The 22992-nt window shown below is 33.2% G+C and overlaps 5 protein-coding genes across 5 annotated transcripts in view; all 5 read right to left on the reverse strand.

Annotated features, from left to right (window-relative positions):
- On the reverse strand, positions 1-3591 carry MED21 (mediator complex subunit 21). The gene is made up of 5 exons (XM_080164767.1): positions 3517-3591; positions 2635-2745; positions 2220-2340; positions 333-569; positions 1-122 (listed from the first exon to the last, which is right to left on the reverse strand). The coding sequence occupies exons 1-4, from the start codon at positions 3559-3561 to the stop codon at positions 457-459; spliced, it is 390 nt and encodes a 129-aa protein (XP_080020893.1). The 5' UTR covers positions 3562-3591; the 3' UTR covers positions 1-122; positions 333-456.
- LOC145322588 (U3 small nucleolar ribonucleoprotein IMP4) lies at positions 3588-10986 on the reverse strand. The gene is made up of 9 exons (XM_080164732.1): positions 10924-10986; positions 8803-8920; positions 8285-8376; positions 7873-7951; positions 6791-6914; positions 5441-5539; positions 4854-4968; positions 4160-4279; positions 3588-3812 (listed from the first exon to the last, which is right to left on the reverse strand). Exons 1-9 carry the CDS (start codon positions 10965-10967, stop codon positions 3677-3679), a joined length of 927 nt encoding a protein of 308 aa, XP_080020858.1. The 5' UTR covers positions 10968-10986; the 3' UTR covers positions 3588-3676.
- On the reverse strand, positions 10982-12784 carry LOC145322638 (small ubiquitin-related modifier-like). The gene is made up of 2 exons (XM_080164801.1): positions 12607-12784; positions 10982-11565 (listed from the first exon to the last, which is right to left on the reverse strand). The coding sequence occupies exons 1-2, from the start codon at positions 12744-12746 to the stop codon at positions 11427-11429; spliced, it is 279 nt and encodes a 92-aa protein (XP_080020927.1). The 5' UTR covers positions 12747-12784; the 3' UTR covers positions 10982-11426.
- On the reverse strand, positions 12778-13823 carry LOC145322632 (small ubiquitin-related modifier-like). Its single transcript, XM_080164790.1, has 2 exons — positions 13626-13823; positions 12778-13400 (listed from the first exon to the last, which is right to left on the reverse strand). Exons 1-2 carry the CDS (start codon positions 13763-13765, stop codon positions 13259-13261), a joined length of 282 nt encoding a protein of 93 aa, XP_080020916.1. The 5' UTR covers positions 13766-13823; the 3' UTR covers positions 12778-13258.
- LOC145322569 (gamma-tubulin complex component 2-like) overlaps positions 13775-22992 on the reverse strand; it is a 23029-nt gene continuing 13811 nt past the window's right edge. Inside the window, exons 13-21 of the mRNA XM_080164684.1 lie at positions 20354-20447; positions 19815-19942; positions 19346-19408; positions 18864-18928; positions 17092-17171; positions 16640-16860; positions 15764-15870; positions 15226-15327; positions 13775-14326 (exon numbers count right to left, since the gene is read on the reverse strand). Coding sequence (XP_080020810.1) covers positions 14224-14326; positions 15226-15327; positions 15764-15870; positions 16640-16860; positions 17092-17171; positions 18864-18928; positions 19346-19408; positions 19815-19942; positions 20354-20447 — 963 coding nt within the window. The 3' untranslated portion in view covers positions 13775-14223. The remainder of the gene's footprint in view (positions 14327-15225; positions 15328-15763; positions 15871-16639; positions 16861-17091; positions 17172-18863; positions 18929-19345; positions 19409-19814; positions 19943-20353; positions 20448-22992) is intronic.

The raw sequence follows: 22992 nt of genomic DNA on the forward strand, positions 1-22992 counted from the left end.
ACAGTTCACAAAATTTTCAAAGTGAATTCAATCATGAAAACTACACATCCCTGTAATCAGAATCGTCTAGACCAGATTCACCCATGATGTTGATGTTGATATATTTTGATCTAACTTTTATACCTGCCAGGGTTATGTATGTGATAATTATCTCATGAAACAAATTTACAGCGACTTTTCAAGTTATCATTGACAGAATAAATTAAACAAGAAATATACAAAATGAGGTTCTTAATGATATGTAGGAGAATATTTTATGAACAAACATAAGACTGTTATTTAGGAACTTTTGTTTTCATTTTCAAAGAAGGCTTAAAATCATCTAATACATTCCTAGATTATTTTAAGACATTTTCTGAACACTAAACATTATATTTCACAAAATATATTAGCTATTTTGACATTTTCACTATACAACTTTGGCCTTCTAATTCACTAATCACTAGAAACAAACATTTATTCTTGGTTTGAGGTTAGATTAGCCCTGAATTCAGCCTGACGTTCAATGTCGAGTTGGGTAGTTGCAATGTCTCGCAGGGCGTTCTGCACAATCTGAAGCAATGCCTCTCCTAAATTAGTATTCAGTTTTAACAAGGATAACAACATCCATAAAAGCGAAGCTCTGAAACGGTAGGACAAACGGACATTAACACTTGTATAATGTAAGAACTGAATAATCAGAATGCGAATGTATGTATAAGAGTCAAAGCAAAATTTAAGTAAATTTGTTGAAAAACTGCTTGATACAGGATAATGATTATGGACATACTTACATTTTTAGGACTTGATTATAGAGTTGCTTCGCTTATAATATTGTACTTTGTTGTCCCAGGAATCAGTATACCAAAAATCAGACCAATCGGATAATTAGGTCACATACAAATTTGTTGATAAAATTGTAAAAAAAAATCAACATGTTTAAAATGGACGTACGGACATTCTGGTAATGATTATAGAGTTGCTACGCTTTCTAACTCGTACCTAACTATTACAGGAATCACCATGCAAAATTTGAAATCGATTAGACAATTCTAACATGCCTAAATTAACGAAAAAAGCTATTTAAAAAATCAACATGTTTAAAATGGACATACGGACATTTTGGTAATGATTATAGAGTTGCTACGCCTTCTAAATCGTACCTAACTACTAAAGGAATCACCATGCAAAATTTGAAATCGATAGTACAATTCTAACATGTCTAAATTAACGAAAAAAGCTATCCGTGACGGACGGACGGACGGACGTACCAACCCTAATTATAGAAAAGCTTCGCTTTTAAAAACTCATATTATAAGATTTACCCCCGACTTTTAAAATTAAATCTAGGTAGTGCAGCTGAAATAAAAACTATATTTCTTTTGGCTTGAAAAACTTGTTGGCGATAAACTTATTCTAGGCAGCTCAAACTTTGACAGTATAGTTTTCTAACTAAAAGGTAAATTTATTTTAGCCGCACTACTTAAATTTCTAAAAGTAGGAAAAAATACCCAAGTTATTATTGTTTCTCAAAAAAAATACGGGAACTTAAACTCAAAAATTGTTCAACTTTACAAAAGCTTCTTGTGAACAGGAATTTAGGGAGGGCCATTGAAATCATAAAAAAGGTGTCATTATTTTGACTTAACAAGGGGGGGGGGAAGTTTTGACACATTTGCGTAAACAGGGAGTATAGGCTTTATCTTTGGACTGAGAGGATAGGTTATTAGGGATAAAATCATTCTTATATGATGAATTTTCCCAAGTTTTAAGATTTTTTGGATAGGCCTCCAGGTACTACAGGTAAAAATGAAAAAAAAATTTTTTTTTGAAGAGTTAGAAGTCAACTTATGGAACAAAATTTGCATTTTTTTCTTTAAATATGTGAATAACATTCAAAAATATGCATATTTTGTTTCATAGGTTGACTTCTAACTCTTAAAAAAAAAATTTATTTTTTTAATTTTTACCTGTACAGAGAGGACCTGGAGGCCTATCCAAAAAATCTTAAATCTTGGGAAAATTCATCATATAAGAATGATTTTATCCCTAATAACCTATCCTCTCAGTCCAAAGATAAAGCCTATACTCCCTGTTTACGCAAATGTGTCAAAACTTCCCCCCCCCCCTTATTAGAGGTTAAAATTTACAACTACGGAAAAATCTTGAGTTATGAATCAGATTAAAAATCAAAAAGCAATCGTTCAAAAACAATAAATACGAAAAGACAATTTTATTACCTTCTAGAACTGTTTTCTGGAGGGCTTGTTCGGCTCTTTCACTTTCCCCCTCTAGCTGTTCAATGGCAACTGATTGGAGGTCAGGTGTTGACTCTTCACTTGGCAAACTTTCTACTAGGATCTAAATATTTTATTTGTTGGGAAAGATTAATAGTATTTGGCGCCATTTATTACTAAATTGGCTGGCTATGAGATGACCTATATTCGGCTGCAATTACCATAAGCTTGATCAAGTTTGTTTGGACCCATTTTTATTTACAATATCTATATCCTAACAGGAATTAATCTAAAGCAATTATTAAGCAAAAAATAAATTAAATTTTAGCCACTAAAAGGAAAAGATTTTTCCTAATACACTAGAAGTGCTTAACAAGCAAATTGAGTGAAATCACCGATTTTTAAATACAATTTTTACCTCAATGTCTTTGGCAGTTCTAGCAATAAGTTGTGAGAATAGTACTGTGTGATCCTCGTTAGTATTGTGCATCTGCTGTATGATACCAATACTATTACACAGGTTGTCAGCCTATAATAAGTATTATTCTTGTTAGTATTGTGCATCTGCTGTATGATACCAATACTATTACACAGGTTGTCAGCCTATAATAAGTATCATTCTTGTTAGTATTGTGCATCTGCTGTATGATACCAATACTATTACACAGGTTGTCAGCCTATAATAAGTATTATTCTTGTTAGTATTGTGCATCTGCTATATGATACCAATACTATTACACAGGTTGTCAGCCTATATTAAGTATTATTCTTGTTAGTATTGTGCATCTGCTGTATGATACCAATACTATTACACAGGTTGTCAGCCTATATTAAGTATTATTCTTGTTAGTTTTGTGCATCTGCTGTATGATACCAATACTATTACACAGGTTTTCAGACTATAAGTTTTGTTCTTGTAAGTTTTCCCACAAAGGCTTGATTCAAAATAAATAGTCCCCCCCCAAAAAAAACAAAAGAAAAATATATTATTTTTGCATTAAGAAATTTAACATTATAAACCATTGGTCACAGTATAAAGGGATTAATGATAGTCAAAATATCTAAAAATATATGTAGGGCTTCCAAGAAAAAAGTACTATGCGACCATATTAAAATAAAAATGCCCACTATTCAGCTAGCTTTGTGTTTGCATTTTCGCTCTTTAATACCTTTTTAATACAAAATCACTAACACACTTAATGTTTCTCCAATATTTATTTATATGATATTTCTCCACTACAAACGCAAAAGATACCTATAACTTGCAATCATGCCATAAAATCAAATTTTTCAGTCCTACCTGTAAGTTGACAGCCTCCTGGAGCTGTGTTAACCTGTCTGCCATTCTAATAACATGTCCACATCAAATAATCTGAAAAAAATTCATAAAAAAATTTCATGCAACCAAAAAAAATATATCTTAATTCATCTTCAATAAGAGATTTTGTAAGTGTAGTGACTTAATCTTGAACAAGCCACCCGTCTTCTTTGGATAGGAAGCGTCTCTTTCTGGCTGTATTCATGTATGGCCGCAGTGACCATTCTGTATCCGAGGCTTTCTCGTTCTCAAAGGTTCCGAGTTTGATTTGAAACAGCCTAAATATTGTATATATTTCATTTTTACGTTTACATGAATTGTTTCCTAAAATTAGAAACAAGAGACGGTAGGTAATCCTTTTACTTTGAATTTGATAAATCAAATTTAAAGGATAAATCATTGGGTGTTTTGACAGAAAAGTAAAGTAAAGTTTTTTTGTGCGGCCATCTTTTCTCTTTTCAAGGAACCTTTTTTTTGGTTGTGATAACATTGATACAAACACAAATAGATAGATAAAATGCATCTTTAATACATGAACTAACATATTCTTGTTTACTTCTCTAATAACAATAAGTGTAATTTAAAATACTACTAACATAGAATACGTTTTTTTTTATTTACACACCTCATTTGAAACCTTGGACCCACTTCATTTAATTCGATGGTCTTCCCCTTGTCTGATTTTGTGTAGTTATGGTGTCGAAAACTGATGTAGTCATCGTGGTTTGCAAACGTTAACACTCGCCTGAAATATCAACTTTGTGTTATCCACAGTCTTTCACCTTTTACGACTTCAACGTAGATCGTAGCATATCCGTATTGAATGAGATGAGTTTTAATCAAGTTATTTTTTATGTATTTATTGTTGTATCTTAATCAACTTTTGCTAGTTATTGCTGCATTTTTTAGAGAAATTTTTGTCCTTAATTAGATCTTTATATCATTTTAGTGGTGAGCCAGATCGGGGTGAGCCAACTTTCCACCAATGAGAGCATAGCATTTTATGAAATGCCAAGCTGTGATTGGCTGAAATTCGGCTCAGCCCGATCTGGCTCACAACCAAAATGATTTAAAGATCCAGCTCTTGTTAAAAGATAGCTTTACTTCATTTACTAATCGTTGCTTGCGTCAGGGATTTTACGGGAAAAGACAATGAAAGATAAATTAATATACTTGCCTACGGATGACAATATTACCTCTTATGTAAAGTAATTTCGATAAATTCAAAGTATTACACAGCGAATAAGATAAAGTTGTTTTATCACTTTAGGTATCCGTGTAATTTACTGGCCAATGCCCCCTCCCTTCCTTGTGCTTACCTGGACTCATCCTTTGGTACAGGAAACAGGTACTTGAGAATTGACATGGTGCGCTCACCAAGCTTGGATTTAAAATTGTGGAACACCAAGTGGGGATAGGCTTCAGACATTGTACCTACAAATATCAATATTTTTCAAGACAGGATAAATGATCTGAACAAAAACTATGTGCCTCCAATTTAAAAAATAGTCAAAACATAAGTTTTATTCAAGTATCATATAAAAAGATGTTGGTTTTTTTAATTATGCAAAATGTTTTCTTTTTGAGAAATATATATATTGAGGTTTACTTTTTATTGCATAGACTTAAAGAGCCAAAAATATAGATAATTTGTAATAAAAAGACAAGCGCAACTACACTTAAATATAAATCCCTAAGGTCACTTTTAACCCCCAGCCCTAAAAAAATCTTCGAACCAAGGTAGGTAATTATAGAGATAAAGAAGCTATGAATAAAAGACACAAACTAGATATATATTTCATTCAAAACAATTTTTTTTTTTTTTTTTTTTTTTTTGGGGGGGGGGGTAATTTGATAGGTATACAAAATATTTAAATATATTATTATAAAAAAAAAACATTCTTACCGATATCAGGAATGTCATGACGCATGACCACATCAGATAGAGAAAAGTATGCTGTGGGTCCGTGGGGTAAGTGGCTTATTATCATACCATTAGGTATTCCTGGATAACAAACGCATATTTTATTATGATGGAAGCTTTACTGTTGTATTTAAGAATTACTTTATATTATCACTAGCAGCTGCGCCCCTAGTACATTTGGGATCTGCATTCAAAGGGGAATAAAATAGACAAATAAATGCATAAATCCATTCTAAGAAATAAATCTAACAACAAAACAGCCTAAAACTATACCGGAGCCTAAGTGAAGCTTCCCCAAAAAGAGGAACTCTAATCAGTTCAGTAATTATAGAGATCTTAAGCTTCAGACAAAAAAAAATTACTTCTTTATATAATAGAATACGCTTTTTATAAAGGATTATAAGCAGTCAAGTTTCTAGACCAGCTAAGGTCTATTTTTACATATGACGTAAGGGGGGGGGGGGGGTTTAATGCAACCATCTCGTAATCAGTGATCCTTGGTAGGTCTATTTTCCCTAAATCGAACAAAAAGTTGGAAAAGTAACGGCTGGCGGCTCAGCCGTTTAGCCGTTTTTTTGCCTATTTTCAGGGTAAATTCATCATCAATTACGTAGAATTCAACTTTTTAAAACATATTTTTGGTTTTTGACTCCGCTTGGTATTTGGAGGTGCTTCGTCAAAAACCTCTATCTGGCAGATATCTGTCCGTCTGCGGACAGCGTTGCCGCCACTGCGGCTCCCTAAACTGGGGCCCACAAACAAAATAGGTTAAATTGAGCCGATAAAATTATATTATGGTATGAAACAGGGAATTGAAGTGATCGCAGTGGTGTCAAATTTATGACTGAGGGAGGCATGAAACGGAAAAAGTATTATCAGGAAAAAAATGTGTGCGGCATTCGTGCCAATTGGATTGGGAGGCCGCCGTGTCGGCGACGATGTGGCAGCCGTGACAGATAATCTGCCAGAAAGGTCAGTTTAATTCATGTTAAATGATAGCAATAACCATTTTTAAAACTTTTAGTACCAACAGCTACCGTCTAGAACCGTTTGATAGCTTTTTGGAGTGGAAAAGAGTATTATGTGGAGATAGGTTTCGTGACTAATTTGCAATATAGATATCCAAAAAATGACAAAACGGCTGAGTCGCCAGCCGTTAGCCGATACTTTTCCAAATTTTTGTTCGATTTAGGGAAAATAGACCTACCAAGGATTGCTCACTGATTACGAGATGGTTGCATTAACCCCCCCCCCTTAATTTAAAATAACACAATATCAGGGCTTGAATACTTTCCCAATAAAATGTATATCTTAATAAAAAAGCAACTTTACCTCTATTTTCATTAAGAATAATGAAGTCAGTAACATTATTAGCCCTGCAGGCCTCCATCAGCTGATTAACCTCGTAGTTACCACGATTAAGACGTTGAGAACCAGGGAAGATAAGCTTTATCTCCTGAATAATATGAAGGTTAAAAACTAGATTGAGTACAAAAATCAGTCAGTAGTCTAGAAATATCATACCTACAATAACTAATAAGTATAACAAGGATGACAACATCCATAAGTAGCGAAGCTCAAAAATTATGGATGGATATCCGGAAAAATTAACTTTATTGCAGTTTCATAAAAAACACTAAACTAAAAAATCACGAAACCTAATTAATAACGTGAAAATTTAGGAATCGATCTAGCACCTCAGCAAATTAGCAAATCTCAATGAAACTTTGTGGGGATAAGTAAATTGTGAACTTATTTAATCCTTAAAAATATCAGCCGTCTATTTTAGATAGGAGTAGAGAAAATCATGAAAACCTAAAAATCTAGGAATCGAACTAGCACCCCAACCAATAAGCAAATCTCGATAAAACTTTTTAAAAAGTATGCAGAATATGAAAGTATTCAATCCCTGAAAATTTCAGCTGTCTATGTTGAATAGGAGTTGAGATAATCATGAAAACTTAAAAATGTAGGAATCGATCTAGCACCCAAACCAACTGACGAATCATAATGAAACTTGGTGAAAATTTGAAGACTGTTAACATAACTAATCCATGAAATCCATCTCTATCTTTTATAGGAGCTGAGAAAATCACGTATCCCCCTTTCTGTCTCAGACAGACGGACGGACGGACATTTCGAATTATAGAGTAGCTTCGCTGCTAAAAAATGGCAGTATATTCTAAATATGTATTGTACTACAAACAGTTCTTTATAAGTTGTGATTAATATTTATTAATGGATCTTTTATACGGATGCGATCACTATTTACGAGAACAAGGTTAACCCCCACTAATGTATGGACGAAGCCTAAAAAATGTGCGGAATTTCTTGGTATACTTAGTGACGAGTCTAGCTCCTGACGGCTACCAACAACAACAACGAGAAGCGCACCTACAATATAATATAGTTACCTTGGCGAACTGTTTGAGTTTGGATGACGGATCTCTTGATGTTGTGACAACAATCTTGGGATCTTCTACTCCGGCCCATCTTAATGAAGTTAATTTTACAAAAAAAAAAATTCAACAAATAGGTTTTCAAGATGAGGATAACTTGCTCCTTTAGTGACTCGACAAATCTATTTGGGTAACCAGCGACTGTGGCGTGACATGTAGGGCATCCCGCTCGTTGGCAGGAAGGTGAAAGATTCGTATCTCGGCCCGATACATAGTCAGTCATAACTAAAACATTGAAAATCCTTCTTTTGCTATGTCAGGTACTCGACATAAATAAATTCCTTAGCTTAAAACTAGTTACCATGAACAGCTAGGACTTCCAGACAAAGGAAGAGGAAACAATGCAATTAAATGCTAAATCTCTGACCTGTATTCATCATCCATACTGTTGGCGACAGCAGAATCACCGCCCATGGCGGCAGCAAGTTCAGGTCCTGCATCGTCCCAAGCACCGGATTTCTAAAGAAAATGGCGTTTATCAAATGGATAATTTTATTTTACACATATTTGCTATTTTTCTCAGAGTGACTTGTCGAGCAATGCCACTCCCCCCCCCCCCCCCCCATATATCTGAATAAATCCTGTCTAACCCATGCTAGAGGCCCTAATTTTGTGAGCTTTACCTTTAGTGCCCTAACACTGCGAGGCAACATACTAACCATTCAAACCTAACCTTAACCAAAGTAAACAAAGATACCAAGAAATTACATCCCTCTTACGAATTTATTTTTAAAATAAGGGAGGGTCTTATTCTGCACTTAATGAAAAAACAACTAAAAAAAACAACATATTAGTGCTTTAAATCAACAAAAATTGCTAGCTTGCAGTTACTGCGTTTCATATTGTCAATATTATTCTTGTTTTAATTTTCTTTTTATGCGATACCTGCAATTCCAAGGCATCCTTTTTAAGATTTGTATCAATGATTCTGTTTTCGTCGATAGCCCTGCGAACTTTGTCCTTCTTCTCCTGGATCTGCCTAAACTTGGTTTCCTTGCTCTTTCTGTTACATTAGAATATATGAAATATTATTTAGTATCTCCGGGAGGGAGGGGACATTTGCTGTTAATTACGCTAGTCCCCAAAGTTTTATATTGGCTTTTTCTTATTCCTTCGTCTTCTTTCGTTACAAAACTTTGTCGACTTTTATTGGATTTTTATTGATTGAGTGTCTCAAGTTTCACCCACTAATTTTAATATACAGAAAGGGTTATTTTATGATCAGTATTGGGGATTATATCATTTTATCGGACATTGTCTTATCCCTTATAGTATCTATAAAAGACGAAGTAATATCTATAAAAGACGAAGTAATATCTATACAATGACAAGTTTTCAAACGATGACCAATATCTACACAAAGAAACTTAAAATTATTTAGATCTTTCTTTTATGGTTTCGAGTACATTAATAATATCTTATGTTTAGTCTAAAAAAGTGGCATATCCACACCTTACCCCCTTATACATACTTAAACAAGGATGACAACATCCATAAGTAGCGAAGCACAAAAAATCGTAGATGGGAATACGTACAGGTAGATTTAAAATGTTTTTACTAAATTCAAGAATAGATTTATTGGATAAAATAAATATGAAACCTTGTTTTATTTTGTATGATGACGATGGTCAAAGTAAATTATATTAAAGATGCTCATAACAATGGGAAAAATTATTTTGATACTGATATCCCATAAAAGTTTGAAAATAGGATCAAAATAAACAAAGATCTTGGAAAATATGTAAAACATATTATATAAAAATAGCCAAAAACCTGATAAAAGGCAGTCTGGCCGCCATGGTTGTTTTCTTAAAACGACAAAAAAGGGGAGGGGGGCGAAAGTGACACTTTTTGAAACCAAAACTAAAAGTCAAAGGAACTCAACTAAAAAAAGAGTTACAGGTCTGACATTTTGCATGGCAGTTGCTTTATAGGGGTACAATATGGAACTGTGAAGAAAAGGCGTCGCAACCGCCGAAAACCGCCGAGAAAAGGCAAAATAAATTTCGGCGGGAAACGGTGGTATCGGCGGTTGCGCCGCCGTTTCTTCACAGTTCCATATTTTACCCCTATAAAGCAACTGCCATGCAAAATCTCAGACCTGTAACTCTTTTTTTAGTTGAGTTCCTTTGTTGACTTTTAGTTTTGGTTTCAAAAAGTGTCACTTTCGCCCCCCCCCCTTTAATTTTTAAATTCTTAAAAACTTTAAAAATTTGGAAAATCGGACCATATACACTGAAGATATGGAAAAAAGTGTTAAATAAATTTATAAATAGCCTAAAACCTGCCAAAAAGGCAGTCTGGCCGTCATGATTATTTCCTTTAAAGACGGGAAATTTAATTTTGATATCTACAACTGAAAAATTTTTGAAAATCGGACTATAAACACTGAAGATATGGAGAAAAATGTTAAAAATATAAAAAAAAACAGCCTAAAACCTGCTGAAAAGGCAGTCTGGCCGTCATGGTTGTCTTCTTTAAAAGACGGGAAATTTAATTTTGATATCTATAACTGAAAAAATTTTGAAAATCGGACCATACACTGAAGATATGGAGAAAAATGTGAAAAATATAAAAATAGCCTAAAACCTGCTAAAAAGGCAGTCTGGCCTTCATGATTGTTTCTTTAAACGACAGGAAATTTAATTTTGATATCTGTAACTGAAAAAATTTTGGAAATCGGACCATAAACACTGAGGATATGGAGAAAAATGTGAAAAATATAAAAATAGCCTAAAACTTGCTAAAAATCGGTCCGACCGCAAATGATGTTTTATAGTCAATTGTGCTCCTTAATAATGGGAATGTTGTCAAAAAATTTCAGCATTCTATCTTTTATAGGAGCTGAGTAAATCCCATTTCCCCCATAGCGTTACGGACTGACTGACTGACGGACGGACGGACAAAGTGAATTATAGAGTAGCTTCGCTACTAAAAACTATTAAAAGTCATAATTTATCAAGGTTTCTATGTTGTGAATTAAAAATGAAAATCTATATTCCATTCCTGTAGAGGTATTCACGTCTCTCGCGGGCCTTGCGTCTCAACATTTTTAATAATCTGAAAAAAATGCATTTATTTTAAAGAAAAACAAACATTCATTACATTTAAAGAGAAAAAGTACGAAAATTATTTAATTTTCATTTAAAGAAACACATTTTAAGTAAATACAAAAATTGTTACAAAAAGTACAAAACTAAAAGTACTGGTTAATTTTCAGGTAATTGAGTAGATTAGTCAAAAACACGGAAGGCATTAGCACTGATAAACAACTTTTTATTGATTATTAATTGTAAAAAAGCTCACTGTGTAAAATTTTTTAAGGAAAAAAGTTTCTTTATTTGCTTGCCGCCTATCCAAACATAATTCAGGTTTTACAAGATTAGGATTTAAATTCGGACCAAAAGAGGAAAAATGTCTTGAGAAGAAAAGTGTTGTATTTTTTTAGGACATTAGGTCGAGTAAAGGATTATTCGAGATTTTTGGTTGAGATTGGATTGATTTGAGGATTAGTTGTTTACATCCTCCTTCAGTTGCCAGGTAAATCCTCCAGTCTGTTCCTGATAGACCTCAATGACGTCATCCTGTTCCATCTCCAGGGCCTTCGGGGTCTCGTCGTCGTTAATGCGACGTCCGTCAAACAGGAAACTAAAATTGGTAAGTATGTATTATTCGTTAAAGGGTTCTGTGAATTAATTTTGTTCAGTTTCTAAAACTGAAGTATTACATTTGGCATTGGAGTAATCAATAAAGGTACTAAGAAAGAGAGGGAATGTCTGATTGAGCCAATAGGAGAATCGCATCGGTACATACATTTAATTTCATTGGTTGAAATTTTGTACACATCTTGTCACGAATGCATGTTTTTTTTCATTTCATACATAGTTAAAAGTCAGCTGTAAACAGTATATTTTCTTAGTAGAAAGCTTTGCGGAATCAGAATTAATTGCCCAAAAATTTCGTTTAAATTTGAAAGCTTCGAAACTAGGTGGATTCTTAAAAAACAAGTTAGGCCGGCTACTCGCTGGTGAGGCAAAATTATTTTTTTTAAAAATCCTCCAAAATCGTATAAAAAAATTTACAAAAATTAAATAAAATATTAAAGGGTTATTAACATATGATTTTGTTTAATTTTTGTAGATTTTTAATGTGCTTTTGGATGATTTTTCACAACAATAATTTTGCGTCACTATCGAGTAGCGAGTCTATAATTTTTTAAGAATCCACATCAGCTTGAGTCGAAAGTAAACAATACTTTTGTCTGCTAGAAATGTTCCTTCTTAGATTTGACGAAAAAGGGGTTCAGAATATGCTTCTATTCTTCTATTTCTATTGAGTAATCTAAAAGGGAACATGGAAAAGTTTCAACTGCATGTATTGTTTATTTATAATATACTTCAATCAATTATATTCCTAATCTTCAAGTCAAACGGACAAAGAAAAAAATAAAATAGCTATGCATGCAGAGGCACTAGCGTGCTGCAGGTGGGTGGGATTAAAATCAGAGAGGAGGGGATATTGAAACGTAAATTACAATGGTAACCAAAGTTTAAAACCTTGTTGACTAATTCGTTGACACAAAAACTTTGGTTACTTTCCTTGATTTTTCAAGTATATCAATTTATCGTCCATGGTCTAATCACTTAAGATTCCAATGGAAAACAAAACTTAAGACAGAAATATCCTTACCGAAGTGAGCTGACGGGCACCCCAACCCTCTCGGAGTAGGACTTCTTTAGCTTGCCCATCTGTGTGGTCTGCTTTACACGGAAGTGGATCTCGTTCGAGTCCTGGCCCACAACCTTCAGCTTGATGTACTCATCGCCCATTTTGATTGGAAGTTTTGGTTAGGAAGTGAAATCTGAAAGAAAAGAAAGGTCCGTGAAGATTTATATTTAAACAAAATAAGCAATACAAAAATAAAAACATTTTGAATTATAAAATGAATTTAAAAAAGAAATCTTATAGAACCTTTTTTGAAAGAAATGCAGATAAAAATAGAAAAGAACATAGTATTAGGGAATACAATATCAGATGCACTCAAAAATACATTGAAAAAAAACACAAAAATTATCAATATTTTGGGATTTTACTTTTCTATTGAATACTTTAGACATGAGATCCTTAAACTTTTATGATACAAAAATCGAATAAAGTTGTGCTTTGATATTTGGCATTGGTTTAAACAATAAAATACTGTTTAGAATTACTTCAAGCTTTTCATTGGTTATTTTAACTTTTTGTAGAAAAAAAAAAAAAATGAGAAATGCTTATAAGATTGAAATCGCAGCTTGCATGTCCTCAGCTATCCGCTTATGACATCAGCTGTTTAACTGTGAGCTTAGGCGAAATCAGCGGATTTAAGTGGCTGCCAGGTAAATCCTCCAGTCTGTTCCTGATAGACCTCAATGACGTCATCCTGTTCCATCTCCAGGGCCTTCGGGGTCTCGTCGTCGTTGATACGACGTCCGTCGAACAGGAACCTTAACAACAAGAAAATTCTTTATACAAGAAGCGAAACTTTGAATGTAATCCGTAAAATCTCTTTTTATATTTAATAACAGGAGCATTAAAAAAGTAAAAAATTATTAGCTTTAATAAAAAACTAAGTAACTTTTGCAACAAAAATAAGGCCAACTATCCCTTGAATCTAGTTTTTGAAAACACTGTTTTAAAAGTCCTTGGGAGGACAAAAAAAAATAATTAACCTGAGAGAGCTGACGGGGACACCAACTCTCTCGGAGTAGGACTTCTTGAGCTTGCCCATCTGGGTGGTCTGCTTCACACGGAAGTGGATCTCGTTTGAGTCCTGGCCAACAACCTTTAGCTTGATGTACTCATCTCCCATTCTGGTTGCTTTAGGTTTTTAGGTTTGTCTGAAATTTTCAGGTTATTATATTCAATTCTTTACACATTTATTAGAAAATGAAAGAACTATATTTTAAATCAGGAATAAAGTACGTAGTAAACTAGAATATTTTTAACTGCTAATTCCTTTTCTCCTGATATACATAATATACTTGATTAAAAATTACATATGATAATATATAGGTATGATATGATATAAACTAAACTAGAATTAATAAGCGTAATAGTTAATTTAACCAGGAAGCAAATAAAATTATTTGTTTTTTTTATGAGTATTCATAATTTTAAATTCTTTAATTATACTTTAAATATATCTTTGATAAAACATCATTTTTTTACTGCATGCTTTGAACTTAATCTTTATTTTTAAACTTATGTTTGCATATTTTTACAATTTTTTGACATAGGATTAATAAGATTGATTGATAAAAAATATATCTATTTAAGAGTAATACTATCTGTATTTGAATCTGAATCAGGCTGTGGGGTAGATGCCTTAAACTGGTTGACAGCTTGAGTATAAAAACCATTGAAGTCAATCCTTAAAATAATAATATTAAGTAATTACAAGGTTGACAATATTAATTGAATTATATTAATAATAATAAATTGGTCCTAGAACAAACGCAGGAGTGACAAACGTCGTAGTGGACACTTAACCTAACCTAACATATTTTAAACTATCTTACAGGTTTTTAACAAACTGCCTTACCCCTGCGGGGGGGTTATTTGAATATTCAAATCTTAACCTAACCTGTATAGAATTACTTGATACTAACTTAATATTTTAGACCCTCCTGTGTTTGTCCACTCCGATGTTTGTCCTGGAACTATTTATTCAAGCAATGAAATTCATTATCCCCAAAGCACAGTGCGTTTAAAATGCAGCCGTTTTTAAGAAAATTATATTTGAAAATTTTAAGTTCAATTTTCATCCACTAGGAGTTACCGCATAATCATGACAAGAAAAGCAAAGATTATTTATTTAAAATTTTGAACAAGTTTGCTTTTTTAAAGTTCTTCATAAAACCACTCCTTAAGTGAGTTGATTCATGGCTATTTTTATCAGTTGCTTTGCTAAGGTCACGAAAATTCAGCCTTAAATAAATCATATATAGAGAGGTTTTATGACAGACTTTACAAAAGCAAAGTTGTTCAAAATTTTAAATAAATTATATTTGCTTTTCTTGTCATGATTATGCGGTAACTCCTAGTGGATGAAAATTAAAACTTGAAATTCAAATCTAATTTTCTCAAAAACGGCTGCATTTCAGATTTTGTTGAATAGTGAAATGAAGATACCTAACCTAGGGTAATAAAATGCACTATGTCCCATTTTAGGTTCTGACACAAAAGTCAAAGCACCTTCATACGCACTGTGCAAAGATGAAAATATTTTATTTAAAAGTAAACAATTAAAATAAAATAAGTAAATTTTACCTGTGTAATACATTAAGAACTTTCTCATTATAGTTATCCCTTCCAAGTTGGGATATTTTATCCAACAGAGATATTACTACTGCGTTAAATTGAAGATCGAATCTAAAATATAGGAATATCAATAATCCTTTTTGTCTTTCTATTAAGATCTCGAAAACCACTAAAATGATGGATTTCTGCATTCTATGGAGGCTTTAAATGGTCTCGGGATACTAAAATCCATTTTATTTCTAACCTAATCTAGCAATATCTTCACTAAAACCTGATAGATTTATATGTTGCTAGTTCCAGCATTACTAACCAAGAAATATCTTTACTAAAATCTGATGGATTAATATGTTGCTGGTTCTAGCAATATCTTAACTAAAATCTGATGGATTAATATGTTGCTGGTTCTAGCAATACTAACCTAGCAATATCTTCACTAAAATCTGATGGATTAATATGTTACTGGTTCTAGCTAGTAGCAACACTAACCTACCAATATCTTTACTAAAATTAGATGTATTACTATGTTGCTGGTTCTAGCAATACTAACCTAGCAATATCTTCACTAAAATCTGATGGATTAATATGTTGTAGGTTCTGCATGTAGTCAGCAAACTCGGAACATACACTCAGCAACTTCTTCACTGTTGTTAACAACTGAATAACATTTATTTATCAAAAGTGGATTTTAAAAAAAATAAAGTTATGAAAAAGGGGAGGGGGATGTCATTTATAAAAATTAACTAAAAAACTAGTATCCAAGCATAAAAAAGAGTGTAGCTTTTTAATTTGGTCGGTTTTAATTAATAAAATGAAATGTGAGGAAACAGCGATGGAATCGATCGTGATAACCAGTGAGGAAATTTTACTTTTGTCTAGGTTTCTTTCTGTTTTACTGTGGGTAGTGGGTAGGAACCCCTTTAGCCTTTAGTGCTGCACACCATTGCAAAATGAGAGAGGACAATGGGCTGTATATTACATTAGTCCATTAAGTTTTTTAAGATAACGTTTCCTTATTCGTTGACTTAACAACTTTGGGGACTTTCGTAAATTTTGATTGGTTGGTTTGAGTGTTAAAACGTTTCACCCACTGGTCTTTCGCTACAGAAGGGTTATTTTTTTTCATCATTGATGTTATATAATGTACATTACCTTCTCGGCCATTATCGTCTTATCCCTTTATATCCCTGACACCCAGGGACAAGGGAATGATATTCTGACTAACAATTCAAAAGGAAAATTTTCCCACAAATCCCTACCCCTTTTCCTCCCCTTCTTACCCGTAACCCACCCCTCTTCACTAACATGAGAAAACAAAATATACTTCCAAATACTTTAAAAGGTTTCGTGATCTTTTGTAGAATTGATTGTTACAAAGGCTACCCCTGCCTGACACCATTCACTATCTATATCCTGACAAAATTACCTGGGGCGAGGACAAGAGGCAATCGTGGAGACAATTATCAAGAAAATCATTGTGCTTGTTGATCACGTCGTCCACGGTGCTGCAGTTCTGGAGGTTGGCCACCAGGACGTGCCAGGCAGGCTCCACAACCTCCACCATCATGTAGTAGGACAGGTTCTGGATCAGGGTCAACATTTTCTGGCGTAGCCCGAAGGAGGGGTGGTAGATTTTAAACTGGTGACCTTCAAAAAAATTTCTATTTATGTAAACCAATAAATAAATGCCTATAAAAAAATGTTAAAAAAGGACCATCAAATCTTTAACTGTAAGTCCTAAACTAGTATTAAGACCATGGTATGATTTATGTGGATAATAAAAGCAGACTTGGGTATTCATGTTTCAGTTGCATATAATGACAAATTTCTACAAAAACAAGAAAAAGGTACTTATTAGAAATCATAAAAATATCTGACCTGGCAGAAATTTTGTCTGTTTGTTGTTAATCCAAACATTACAGATCAATCTCTCAATGTGTTTGCAATAAAACAAATGCCTAAAGAATAAATAAAATTTTAGTCATTAGAATTCTTTTCAAAAGTGCAAAAAAATCACATATACTCTAGACCAAATACAGTGTTTGTTACTTTAATAAATAACCAGGGTGCTCTATAATTCACTTTGTCAAAACGACACTTCGTACGTAACGCATTTCTCAGCAGCTATCTATAATACAAAGTAGAACGATGTCTGTCTTTGTCCGTCCGTCCCTTAAGATCTCGGTAACCACTGAACCGATCGGATTCTACTCTTCAGGGAATATACCTACTGGTCCTGTGGTGGTTTTAGGCTATTTTCTTGGGCGGTGGGACACCCCCAACCCCACCAAAAACAAAAAATCCCCCCATTTTTATTTTTTGTAGAAGATTTTCTTGGTCCTTTTACTTATTTCGCCAAAAAAAATTTTTTTATTACCTCTTGGGGCAAAGCCCCTAGAGGCTAGGGGCGAAGCCGCTAGTAATAATATAAGATAAAAAGCTCGAATTTCAACATATATTATTTATTTGTTCTTTCAGTCAAGCTTCAAATCAGATATTTTCGTGATTCTTAACGAATGATTTATAATTTTATCGCATATTCTCTCTTTCTTTTCTATGACAATTTAACATCTGCTCAATAACTCACTTTGCAATTTGTCCATCCATTACATTTTTTGTGCTTCGCTACTTATGAATGTTGTCATCCTTGTAAATGTTTTATTCCTAAGTGCAACTTTAAAAAAACAAGGATGACAACATCCATAAGTAGCGAAGCACAAAATTTCGTGGATGGGAATGACCGTCATGGTTGTTTTCTTCAAACAACGGGAAATTTAATTTTGATATCTAAAACAGAAAAAATTTTGAAAATCGGATCATAAACACCAAAGATATGAGGAAAAATGTAAAAAAAATGAAAATAGCCAAAACCCTGCAAAAAGGCAGTCTGACCATTATTGTTGTTTTCTTCAAACGACGGGAAATTTAATTTTAACATCTTTAACTGAAAAAAATTTGAAAATTGGACTAAAAACACCAAAGATATGGGGGAAAATGTAAAAAAATATAAAATAGCCAAAAACCTGCAAAAAAGGCAGTCTGACCTTCATAGTTGTTTTCTTCAAACGACGGGAAATTTGATTTTGATATCTATAACTGAAAAAATTTTGAAAATCGGTTCATAAACACCAAAGATATGGTGGAAAATGTAAAAATAGCTAAAAACCTGCAAAAAGGCAGTCTGACCGTTATTGTTGTTTTCTCCAAACGACGGAAAATTTAATTTTGATATCTTTAACTGAAAGAATTTTGAAAATCGGACCATAAACACCAAAGATATGGGGGAAAATGTGGAAAATCTAAAAATAGCCTAAAACCTGCTAAAAAGCCGTCCGACCGCCAGTGATGTTTTATAGTTAAATGTGCTCCTTAATGATGGGAATGTTGTCAAAAAATTTCAGAATTCTATCTTTTATAGGAGCTGAGTAAATCCCATTTCCCCCATAGCGTTACGGACTGACTGACTGACTGACGGACTGACTGACGGACTGACTGACGGACAAAGTGAATTATAGAGTAGCTTCGCTACTAAAAACATATGAAGTGGGAAAAACCCGTGAAATCGTAACTAGTTTATGGACTCAGTAAAATCTATGAATAACACAAACTTTTCTTCAATGAAAGACTTATAAAATAAATTAAGAGCTTACCTGAAAAGCATTTGATATCTGGCAAGGGCTTTGTAGTTGAGTACAAGAGATATAGGCCAATCAACCTTCAAATATAAATAAGATAACGTGGTTATAAATCTTTGAGTTCTAGTGTTTACTCAGGGATCTAAAGGGATTAGACATTGGCCGATAAATTGATGTACATCCCCAATTATGATACACAAAATAACCCTTTATGTTGATTAAAATTAATAGTTGAAACTTTGAACACTTAACTTAATTTAAGAATAAAAATTACCTGAAGTCCCCGAAGTTGTAAAGCAAACGAATGAGAAAACATTATTATAAAACTCTGGGGACAAGCGTAATAAACAGACTATTGTCTCCTCCCTCCATGGAGACACATATCAATGTATGAATGTTTGTTTTAAAATATTTTGACGTTTTTAATTTAGTATTCCGAATATGGTACGTAAACTTCTATAGGAACTTCTATAGTCATAATAAACTAAATAGAATACCTGATAATTGAAGGCAAAGGCATCAAGACCAGAAAGCAGGCTTGTATCAAATGTTTGATACTCCTAAAACAAATGTGATATTGTTTATAAAGAGGGTATTTTTTCGCGTTTTTTTCCCGAAAAATTGCGTGTTAGCGTTCAGTCAAATGCGCTTAATAAGTCAAACTGTTCTAAATTTTGACCATTTCATAGATATTCATTGGTCAAAATTAGGATCACTTTAACTTAATAAAAGCATTTAACTGAACGCTAACACACAACTTTAAGGGAAAATGCGCGAAAAATTACCCTCTTTTTAAATCAATATTAAGAACCTAAATTAGAAGTTTGTGTTATACTTGTAGCTTAAATTTGAAAGTATATTATTATTGGTTATACAGCTTAACATGCAAACTTTTATTTTACCAATTTTACCTTAGTTCGTTGTTAATAATGTTAGTTACAAAAAGGAAAATGGGGGGATTTTTACCTGTTCGTCCATTGTGTATATGGATAGAATTTTTCCCATCTGGAAGATAAGATCATAAGGTAGGAGAGCTATGCACAAATTGTCCTTGTTAGCGTCTGAGTTGGCACTGGATGTTCGTAGGGCTAATTCTAAACATAGTTTGAAACTATATTAATTTAGCACTGATTATAAAATCCGCATTATTGTAAATGTTTGCAGGCCTTCTTGAAGTCGAAATGTTGTCTGGACGACTTTGAAGATGGTTCATACAAAGTTATAATAGATAGAATGCATTTGTCTGTAAACAGGCGCAGCCCATTACCATCCAGTTAGGGCCTTCAGACAAAGGTCAAGTAATCAAAATATTGGTTACTTAACCTAATATTATAGAATATTGCAACTATTATTTAAAGCATACGATGTTCTTGAGTTCTTTCGATAATGTTTTGAAATCGAAGAAGAACCTCGCCCCACCCACCAAGGTAAAAAACAAAACAAATTGGTAAAAACCAAATGCATTAACTTAAAAATTTAAAATAACAAATGGGTTTAGTTATTACCAAGAAGTGATTCTAGCCTGGCAGGTTCAACATGATCCACAGGTTGTGACAGTTCACGTTCACACAGGTCCAGGAATTGTACTATAAAGTCACCCTAAATTAAGAATTACGGGTAAAATAGTATTTTAACTCATTACATAACCAACGCCTTAGGGCTTAACCCTTCAGGTAAGGGAGATTCTCAACTGTTTTTTTTTTAAATGCAAGATATTAAAAAGGGGAGTGCACCACTCCCCTGAAAATAATAGCTAAAACCCATAACAGGACCAGCAGGTATACTCCATGAGAAGCTCAACCTAGTCGGTTCATGAAGCTGTTGCCGAGATCATGCGCTTCAGACAGGTAGATAGAAAGAAATCCTACTTTGTATATGTATATAATTGCGCTACTTAAGATGATGAAAATATACACATATCGAGATTAATGTACTACGATAAGAAATGACTGAGTTTGTCGAACATCCAATAATCAATTAAATCACGTATATTACGAAGAATGTCACTACTTCATCTTTATGCCCTTACTGTCTAGCCGGCGGCGACACAAGCATTGCAAAAACAGGGTGCGCAATTACAACGTGTGTTTTAGAGGCTGAAGGTTTTGTATAACCAACGCCAATCAGATTGCCTTCCCCAAATTTAAGTCCTCCCTTTATTGCTCTCATTTGCTGGTACGCGCCACACACATTAGCACGTTTCCACCCTAAGGGGGTTAATGTAACCCTTTTCAATTAAAATCCCCTTCGAAAGTCATGAAATCCTCCCTTTTTACTCTTAATGAATATATCACCCCCTTGTTATGTAACCAACCCCTTTTTATTTTCTTGACTCTCTCACTGAATCGCTACTTTTCCTTATCTTACGACTCCTATTGGTTGAAAAGTAATATTGCTTGTGTACTATTGGTTGTAAAATGGCGTGGGAATGTGAGAAAGAGGGAAGATGAGAAATTAATTAGCCACGATTTAGTAAAACGAAATAGGATCGTTGTTGAAAGAGGGGGCCAAAAATAAATATAGTAAATAAAAACAAGATCAACATTGGTTTGAAATAAATAATTTTAGGCCAAATTAAATCAATAAAACTGGTGTCAATTTTAATAATAATGAGGTACTAAATTGTAAACAATTTAAGTAAAATTAATAATATAATCAAATGGGGATGCTCATCAATCTCATTCGTAGAGTAATCTTTGCAACAACAAAATTATGACAGATAGCTTTGTTAGCACCCAAAAAATCGTTTCCTAGTAACTGTGCGGACAAACAGATAGTGAGACGTAAGCTGTAAAGTGATTAAATTATGTAAGATTTTGGTAGAAAAGCACAGTGGGATCCAGTGGGACATCCAAAAAATTTAAAATTGACTTTTATCTATCCTAGGAATAAATAATGGCTGTAAGTAGACAGCTAGAAAAGAAATTTTTAAAAAATATTCATTTTTGGCGGATTTATGCCATTTTTAAAAAAGGTAGTGAAAAATTTCTTTTCAGTTTTGATGATTTTCCAGATTTTTTTACACAATTTTTTCAAAGCAACAAAAAATACATTTATGTTCATCTTATGAAAATAATTTTTGATTGAGGTACTTTTTAGATACCTGTACCAATGTCTAATTAAAGAAAAATTGTAAAAAAAATATTTTTTTGGTGGTGTAAATTGACATTTTGTGAGAAAATTTCACCAAAAATATAAAGATTTTTAACCCCAAAAAATCAGTTTTCTCCATTTTACCCAAAAACGGCCAGGATGCCCCGGGTTTTGCAATAATAATATTAATATGCAACATGTATTGTGTTTAAAACAGTTTTCATAACCTGGGGCCTCCCGGCCGTTTTTGAGTAATTGAGCATTTTACATTGCATGGTTTGAACAATTTCGTTCTTGGTAATTTGAAATTTTCCCTCGTTAGAGGGGGAAGGAGTCATTTTAGAGCCCAAAGTCATCTCTGTAATGTTTTCTAACTTTTTGAGGCGGAACTTTCTTTACTTATGCATTATTTGCCTCCGGCCAACCGTTTCGCCGTTATTTGCTGCCGTAGGTGTGATTTTTAACGATTTTTGCCGTTCTCGCGGTTTTAATGGACATTTAAGGGAACAAGGAGTCCTTAAAAAAAGATGACTTAAAAATACTTTTATTTTAGCAATTAAATTTGCTAAATTTCATGTGTTCTGAAAAAAATTGTATTTCTAACTGGTTTTGGTTCAGCAGAAATTCAAATTCGGGGATTAATTATAATATTGCAAAAACATTATATATGCGTCTGAGAGAGAGAGGGAAATATACGTTTGAGAGAGAATATAATATAAGCAATTATGTTTATATTCTTATACAAATTTTAAATGAAGATAGCTAGACTTAGAATAAAGGTAATAACACAAAATCAAAAGTGTTTTGAAAATTATGTTATTGTTGTTTATATCTGTAAAAAAAAACATTAGAAAACATGCCTTATTAGTGTCCTATTTTACTTATACTGGACCTACCTAAAAATGCCGGGACCCGAACTGGGTGCACCTGACGCTATATTCATGTTCACAAACATTGTTTACATTGAAGAAATATTTACATAGACGTTTATTTTGTTAAAATATTCCTATCTTAACTAAAGTTATGAAGGTTTATAGATTTTTTTAAAATA

Source organism: Acartia tonsa, chromosome 1, assembly GCF_053477335.1.
Source record: "Acartia tonsa isolate MP-2025a chromosome 1, ASM5347733v1, whole genome shotgun sequence".
NCBI lineage: Eukaryota > Metazoa > Arthropoda > Copepoda > Calanoida > Acartiidae > Acartia > Acartia tonsa.